Here is an 8,256-nt window from a genome sequence, read left to right as displayed (position 1 = left end):
GTAATTTGTCCTGTCATCGTGACTATAAGCACTTTTGTAGCTCTTCTTTCAAGAAAAAGCCAATGTGACTCTGAACATAGTAACTGGGAGCTGAATCTTCTCTCTTGGCATAAAAAGAAACAGTGATTTTTTTTTTTTTTTTTTTTTTATTATTTTTACTGTTTCAGGTGTATAGAAGGGGATGGGTGGGGGGAAGAAAAAATGTGCAGGTTTTATTTTCCCCCTGGCTTTCTCCCAGTATACTGATCTAATATTCTTATTTGTTGGTGATAGTCATTTCCTATTACAAAGTCACATCTTCCAGGGGTTGCATACAGTAAGTTTCACATCTGCTATTGCAAGAACAGCTTAAAATGACATATGACAGAGGTGTAGTAAGAGAAATCTGACAGAGTCCTTCCATAACTAAAGAGGCATTGAATGTAGTCATGGTCAAAGTTTTCAGTCACCAGCAGTGCCAAGAGATGCTTTGCAAACAATATTAATCCTGATACAAATGACTGAAAGAACCCTGCTTAACTTTCCCTTTACAGAATACTTGAGAAGAAGTGTTAAAAGAGAGTCTGCTTTCATGAAGAAATAGTGAATGTTTAGTTAACAAATAAATAAAACAACATAATAAAAGTAGGTTTTGTACATATTTTAAAACTCCTAGAATCTGTGATGTCACAAACAGGAATGAAACTTTCAAGGAAATTACAAATGAATGCTAAACTACATTGTTTATTTGAGTTGTAATCGCTGCATATGTTAGAAAAAAATATCTATTTGAGACAACTCAAATTGAATTTGATTTGATGGTCTTTTTTTTCTTGAAAATCTGTTCCTTAAGAATTGGGTTTATTTATCATTATGGTTTCTAAAGTACTGGGTACTATACAAAAAAAAAACCACCCTCATTTCTCAGAAATAGCTGTAGTCCTTACTGTTGTCCATATGCTCTATATAGTTTGTCAGTATTTAATACGATGTTTTCATAAATTCTGTTTAGCTCATATGCAAGTAAGAAAATTCTTGACATGAAAACACAATTTTAAGATATTTCTTCTAAGTTTTAGCCACTTTGATATTGCAAAATGGAATCTGTAAGCCATTACTATAGTATAAACACTCTTTTATGTTTTGTCCTACCAGAATTCAAATTTTTAAAATACTTAGAAACAATATGCTATAATATCAAAGAAAGGTTATATATGTGTGTGTGTGTACATGCATATACAAGAAACAAAATCTCATTAACAGACAGAGAACACTTCTATCATGAATCAGCCTTTAATTGAGACTGAATAACTATTTTTCAAGAAACCAGAATGTTACTTCTAAAATATAGAATCAGTAAGAACACAATTAAATGTGAGGAATTGCTGCAGGGTAATGAGTTTATCTGTTTAAATGTGCTCAACAGGAAGTCTTCATCTTTCTTGATCTGAAACAAAACATATAATAGGATCTGTCTTTAATTTTGACTATGAAAATGTACTATTACTAAAACTAATAGACTACAACTTATGTTTTCCTTTTGAAAAAGAAATGAAATCACATTATTAACTACCACTACTGTATATGCATTTGGGGAAAATTATCTTTTTCAAGTTCATCTCTGCGTTCCTAAGTCTGTGAAGAGATTTAGGCCTGACTTACTACTTACACACTGACACAAGTCTGGCTTCTGTTGCTTATTTTTTCCAGGTGAAGCTTAAATTAATCAAAACAAAATTATCTGTAGACCTCGTAACAGCAGAAAAACATCTTTTCTATTACAAATAATTATTAAACAAATATTTATGTCTGTCTTACCCTGATGAGGTATTCAAATCACATTCTTTTCTCACTTTCCTTTTTCTAAGCTGGACTTAGGTCATATGAGTGTAATTTCCCCTTTATTCTTCTTTCCTGACTTATCTCTAAATCATTTAAGTTTTGGTTTTGTCCTCCCAAAAAATTACATAATATTTACATTTCATTCAAGAAAACTGACATTTCTTTGTTACTGTGATATAACAAAATGCAGTGGTTTTACAGCAAGCAGTTTATTGTATTGGTTTTCCATATCCCCTTTGCAATTTGTCATTAAGTAACATGGCATGTTATTTATTACAGTTGATCCATGGAAGGGTAACTGCACTTTGAAGCACTGGCACTAATAACTATGAAGTCGCAGTGGTATCAGTTCAAAGCTGAGCTGATCACAACAGAAGATGATGAAGACACCATTAGGGCACTACTCCAGAGCAGGATTTTCCATCACTATGGCACCATTATACCAACAGTCCTTCATAGAAGCTTAAGCAAATGAATTCAGACATAGGACAAGGGGGAATGATTTTAAACTGAGACAGGGCAGGTTTATGTTAGACATTAGGAGGAAGTTTTTCGCTCGAAGGGTGGTGACGCACTGGAATGGGTTGCCCAAGGAGGCTGTGGATGCCCCATCCCTATAGGCATTCAAGGCCAGGCTGGATGTGGCTCTGGGCAGCCTGGTCTAGTGGTTGGTGACCCTGCACATAGCAGGGGGGTTGAAACTGGATGATCACTGTGATCCTTTTCAACCCAGGCCATTCTATGATTCTATGATCTCTTGTTTCTCCAGCTTTCCCATCTAAAACAAAAGCAGAGGTTGGTTGGCTGTGGCCTTTACACTTTCAGTGCATTCTGCACTTTACTTCCTGTCAAGATTAGGACAGAAACAGTTTAAGCTCAGAGATCAACATGGAAACTTGTCACTGCACTTTTCACTTCTCTGTTTCTGAATCCTATATTACTCACGAAAACAAGGGATATGGCATTTCTTTCCTCTGTGGCTTCAAGCATCTTCAGAAAGAGCCACAATCACCCTTCTGAAACCAGTAGTATGAGATTGCTCATCTCTTCCTTTACAATATGTCATTATAGAAAAATGTGTCTTTCAGCTAGCTCATGTTCCATCCCTCGTCTTCATCTCACATCAAAGTTTAAAGTGGCTGAAGGAAGAAAGGCATTCCCTTAAGTTTTCAGTGGGAATTCTGAATTTTCCTACTTCACGTCATTAAAATAAGTCAGAAAACTACCCACCAAGGACAACACAAAGCCAGAATACCATTTGTATTAGAGGCCCAAATTAAGTACTGATTAAATCTTTATTTATACAAAAAAAAAAAAATCACATACAAAAATAGTTCATTCTGTACACTTAGAGAAAAGACAATGATGAAACTGCACAATGGTGATAGGGGAAAAAGGTGTAACAAGGCAATTTGAGGATTCCTGAAACCATGCTTCCATTGTTGCATTCTTTTCTGTTGTCATGGGGCAAACATTCACTGCCTACACCAAAACCAAAGCAGTCACTTGATACACTTCAGAGTTCTAAGCATTACCATGACAACCACTAATCTATAACTAAAAAAAATTACACTTACATTGATAATGTTTGCTATTGTTACTTCATCCAGTGATGGACAAAGGCCAGGTAGATTTAGTGATGGTAGATTAAGAAAAATTTGCACAAATAAACACACAGAAGTGATGTCATCCAGCCAAATATGTTATTTTCTATGACCTTTGATCCATTTTGGCCATCCCCAGTAGAACAAACAATCATCTACTGCTTTGCAATGCTGACGACCAAATGAAAAGTTACTACAGTGTATTTCAATAGCATGTATCCTGACAAAGACAGACTTCGTTATTAACATTAATGTTATCACTTCAAGTTGAATACTTTGCCAGCTCTTACCTCTCACTAAGGAAACTGATGGACAGCAGTGAATGCTGATAGGATTAGTCACTTGAGAACAAACAGGTCTTTCAAATGCAGCAAAGAAGGTGAGAGTAATTTGAAAGTAAAACAGAGCTGTGAATATCAACCCTGATTAAGATCACTCATCTGCTTGGAAGATGTCAGTGTCCATTAGGATTACCCGTCTCTCTGCTATTCTGTTCTCAAGTATGAACATGCATAGATGTGAATGAAAAGTGTATCTATGTATTTGTGGTTGGGGTCTACACACCCAGCTGGAACACAGATTGTTGCTTCTCTGTGTAACTGGGCTTTCTGAAAGCAAAGCTATTAGCAAGCATCCTTGTGAACTCTGATGCCTATAACTGAACAGCTGGTAGAATATATATATACACAATACAGTAGAATAGAATGTTTGTGATGCATTTACAGCAGTGAATGTCTACAGAGCTGATATCTTAACAGGTAAAACTTCAGGTAAGTATCAACTATTGTGAAGTCATTCCATACACATACTTTTAAACCTATAATATCCTACTGTCAGGTTTTTTCTTAAGTATCCAGGTAAGTCATCAGGATATTTAATCCAAGTAACTTTCATTAGGGTCATCTAAAATGATAGAAACTCCATAATGAAGAAGGTAAGCCATGGACGTGTCCATTATACAATAGTTTTTAAGCTACTGACATCTTTTGAAAGTATGCCTTCCTTCCCTCCTAAAGGTTTTGTTTTCTTCTTTCAGCTGAATCCAGACACTCAGAAGATCCCAAGCCTCTTGGAAAAATAAGTCCGTGCGCAGTATCTCAGACAGTAATCCAGCCTGCTTTCATATTCAGCTGTTGGTACTGCAGAAATACAGATTCAAAAAGGTTAGGAGTAGGATTATTATATTTTTGCAGAGGTATTCATCTGCAGAAATTTTGGTTTCATTCATATTAACTTTTTAATATAAAGTTAAGCAGAAATGCATAAATGGGAGTACAAGTGCAGTGGAGATTAAATAACTGTCTCTATAAATGCTGTAACAATCATTATCATAACATATAGTGTGAGTTCAGTTTTTAAAATGTAAACATGGGCAGCTTCTAAGGCCATACCTTTGTGGAATCTTTATTTAAGTCATCAAAATAGCATTGTGTCCCCACACTGTTTTAGCTGATTTTGACTTGTTTAATAGCACTTTTACCAAAGGAAAAATGGAATGATTCAGTTATCCCCATCACTGCAAAACCAGGACTCACCTGCTTGCTGATAGTGCTTTTCTGCCAACAGTCGGTGGAGATGGTTCACGATGGAAAAAGCTTTTTATCCACCAGCATTTATCGAGTAATTCAGGTAACCCTGCCAAAAGAGAAGCAGCCCTCACCATTAGACACTCACAGAATAGCAAACAGGCGAAATTCAGAAGACTGTTTGAAAGCAGGGAGCAATACCATGAAATGCTTTGTCCTGTTCTGCAGTGCTCACAGGATCAGAACAGCAGGAGGAGCTGGAAGAAACGCTGGATTCCGAGTTCTGCCTTGCTGTTCACAGAAAAGAAGGACATGTTTAATGAAGAAGATGGATACATTTTCATGCCAATAATTTCTCATACTTGCTGCTATCTCAGAAGAAGCCATCTAAAAGATAAGATAAGCTTAGCAACAAGTAGTTAGCTACAAAGTGACTTAAATATTTCATGTACCATTTTACTACGGTTGTTTAGTCAAAAGCTTTCATGTAAGTTGATCTCTCACCACCTGAAAGCACAGTGAGATCTGCTTGTACAGCTTTCACTGAAATCAGTGATGTGCCTCATGATGATCACATATACACTGTAGAGTAATCAAGTGCATAATAATAATAATAATGAATAACTCTAAGCTTCTGTACTTCCATTCTGATAAAACTAAGAGTACCATCATTGCATTACTCAATAGCGAACTGTGTAAGGGATCTTAACCAGGTTGGGTGCACTCTCAAAGTGTTTCGTGTATAGAGAAACAAGAATGTGTGTTGATTATGCATTCTGTCTAAGCCTGCAAACGCAATATAAAGTACAGCTTGAAGCCAGGATTTCTTGAGCTAATGCTTTGTCACTGTCACGGTCTATAATAAAAAGATTGATACTGCGTATTCTTAACGAAGTATTCTACAGGCAAAAAAAGTATATATGAATAACCAGAAGCAAATACTCATTAAAACTGCAGCTCCTTTATGGAACAAAAATCCCCAAGCAAATAATAATGAAATAAAAATAATAACTAAAAATACACGTGTAGCAAAACCCCACACTTGCCTACAGCTCATTCACCTGAAACACTTCCTAACTTTCTCATACTGCCACAAACTCGGAGGCTGGGGGGCTGCCGGGCCCTGAGCACTTACTGCGGTAGTACTGATTCTTGGCCAGAAGGCAGCCGGCGGAGGGTACCGAGGCCATGGCAGCGAGCAGAATGCTTCTCTCAGAGCAAAAGAGGTAAACACGGGACCGCTCGCTCCGCAACGAGTGCCGGCTCGGGTCCCGATCCGCTCCTATATGTGTCGCGGGCGGCCCGCCCCGGGGCAGAGGGACGGGGCAGGACGGGACGGGAGGGGTCAACACGCCCCACTGCCGCCAGCCCCGTGCCGGGCCCCGCCCGCATCCCCGCAGTGCCAGCGACAGCCCCGCAGCACGGACCGGGGGTGTGAGTGGAGCGCAGCACAGCCTGGGGGGTGAGGGGTGCCCTGTACCTCCGAGCACTTTTCTGCAGTGTATAAAAAGTATTTCTTTTTTCTTCCCATAAATATATGCACAACTATTTTATTGTATGTCAACGCTATCCCATGGCAAGATCTGTCCTACATTATGCTGCCTCACCTGAAGGTTAAGGTCAGGCTGGACGGGGCTCTGAGCAACCTGATATAGCTGTGGATGTTCATTGCAAGGAAGTTGGACTGGGTGACCTTTAGAGATCCCTTCCAACTCTAAGGATTCTGTGATTCTTTCAGAGTGGTGAACAGTGCATCTGCACTCTTTGAATTGCTCCTGATCCACAGGGAAGCATTGCATCACTTTTTTTTTTTTTTTCTTTTTTTCTTTTTTTTTTTTGTAGCATGAGTTGTGGATAAGGACACAGCCGTGGGCGGCCTGTGATCCCATGTTGCTGTGACTCATTTGACTGCCTGAGCACTCTGCCTTATCTCAGATGATAAGGACATAGTTCACAGCAGCTCCTCACCTGTTTGTAAGGAGAATAAGTGTGCTGCTGGGAGGCTGCCTATAGGATCAGACTCATACAGCAGGCATGCCAGGTGAGCATAAGGCACCATATGCTTTCCTGGGCCTTTCCAATCGACCTCCTGTCAGAACCCAGGCTTTCCTAAGCAAAGCCTGAAGGATTACCTTTGTCAAAACTGCAAGACTGAAACAGAAAATGGTTTGTAGCTTGGCTTGTAACAAGCATATGTGTGAATTACCTCTTTCGTTTATCTTGTTATGTGAAAAATCTCCAAAAGCACAAAATATATTACAGGTGCTTTGATACACCATTCAAAGCATATGTCCGTACCTGTTGCTGCAGCTCCATTTTTTCTGAATATCTGAAAGTAGCTGAACTCTCAACTTATTCTATCTGTCACCTCTTTTTCTGTCTTACTATGAATTCCCACTTTGAGGTTTGTTTTCTTTGTGGGCAATAAAATCCTGTACCACCTCATCACCAACAATCACCAGCTCTGTGAAATTTTTGCTTGCTTCATGGCTGCATGTCTATTATTTTTCTATAGCCTTTAGCATGGAAATGACTAGGAGGCACTACTTTCAGGGCAACCTACATATTTTTTTAAGTTAAGAAGTAGTAATTCTGGGATTCAAAGGACTGAAAAGAATCCACAAAGATTTGGTGTCTCATTTGAGAGAAGCCTAGGACTTGATTTTCTGTAACAATTTAGTTCAATGCCACACTTCATTTACCCACTTGCAGCTCTCATTGACTTCAGATACAGATTTAAGTACTCAGTACATCGATAAATTAGATTCTTACCAGACTAAAAAAAAATTGTTAGGGGCTACCTATGATAAATGTATTGTAAGTAACACACATAGCATCAATTACAAACTCAGGGGCAAGGTTATAATTTAGCTTTCAGGACAGCAGTCAGTTGCTTTAAACACTGACCTGTTCTTTTCTCCTTTGGAAGCCTTTGCTGCATTCACTACTGACTTTTCAGCTTCTGTCATGTACGCTGTAGAAGTCCTACTGAATGTCCTCTAGGATCTCTCTAGCTTCACAAGTTTCAGCTCATATCCATGTTTTGTGCCTAAAGAGGCAGAGACCCTGTGAAACAAAAGGTATGTAATCATAAGCTTTCTAAAAATGGATTTATAGAAGGACTATTTTCATCTTTTGACTAATACTGTGACTTTAAAAACTGTTCTTTTAACACTTGTGTGTGCATAGTTATAAAATAAACCAAACACTGAATTATATGTTATCCTATGAATCATGAATACTTTTGAAATGTATAACTTGGATCTAAAAATTAAATTAGCATGACACATTAACTGAACAAATCT

The 8,256-nt window shown here is 38.2% G+C and overlaps 1 protein-coding gene across 1 annotated transcript; it reads right to left on the bottom strand.

The window, feature by feature from the left end:
• Positions 1-3,073: 3,073 nt before the first annotated feature.
• C8orf22 (C8orf22 homolog) lies at positions 3,074-6,212 on the bottom strand. Its single transcript, NM_001302199.2, has 4 exons — positions 6,087-6,212; positions 5,153-5,242; positions 4,961-5,060; positions 3,074-4,564 (listed from the first exon to the last, which is right to left on the bottom strand). Exons 1-4 carry the CDS (start codon positions 6,139-6,141, stop codon positions 4,552-4,554), a joined length of 258 nt encoding a protein of 85 aa, NP_001289128.2. The 5' UTR covers positions 6,142-6,212; the 3' UTR covers positions 3,074-4,551.
• Positions 6,213-8,256: the final 2,044 nt, after the last annotated feature.

The sequence above is a fragment of the Gallus gallus genome, chromosome 2 (genome assembly GCF_016699485.2).
Source record: "Gallus gallus isolate bGalGal1 chromosome 2, bGalGal1.mat.broiler.GRCg7b, whole genome shotgun sequence".
NCBI lineage: Eukaryota > Metazoa > Chordata > Aves > Galliformes > Phasianidae > Gallus > Gallus gallus.
Note: the sequence above shows the minus strand (reverse complement) of the source record. Positions and strands in the feature narration are given on the sequence as shown.

What these genes read in the sequence shown, in the direction of transcription:
- C8orf22 (NM_001302199.2), bottom strand. Translation starts at nt 6,141, where the DNA reads ATGGCCTCGGTACCCTCCGCCGGCTGCCTTCTGGCCAAGAATCAGTAC. An exon ending in CAAGAATCAGTACTACCGCA is followed by an intron (nt 5,243 to 6,086) that starts GTAAGTGCTCAG and finishes TTCTGTGAACAG; the next exon opens with CAAGGCAGAACTCGGAATCC. An exon ending in ACAGGACAAAGCATTTCATG is followed by an intron (nt 5,061 to 5,152) that starts GTATTGCTCCCT and finishes CTCTTTTGGCAG; the next exon opens with GGTTACCTGAATTACTCGAT.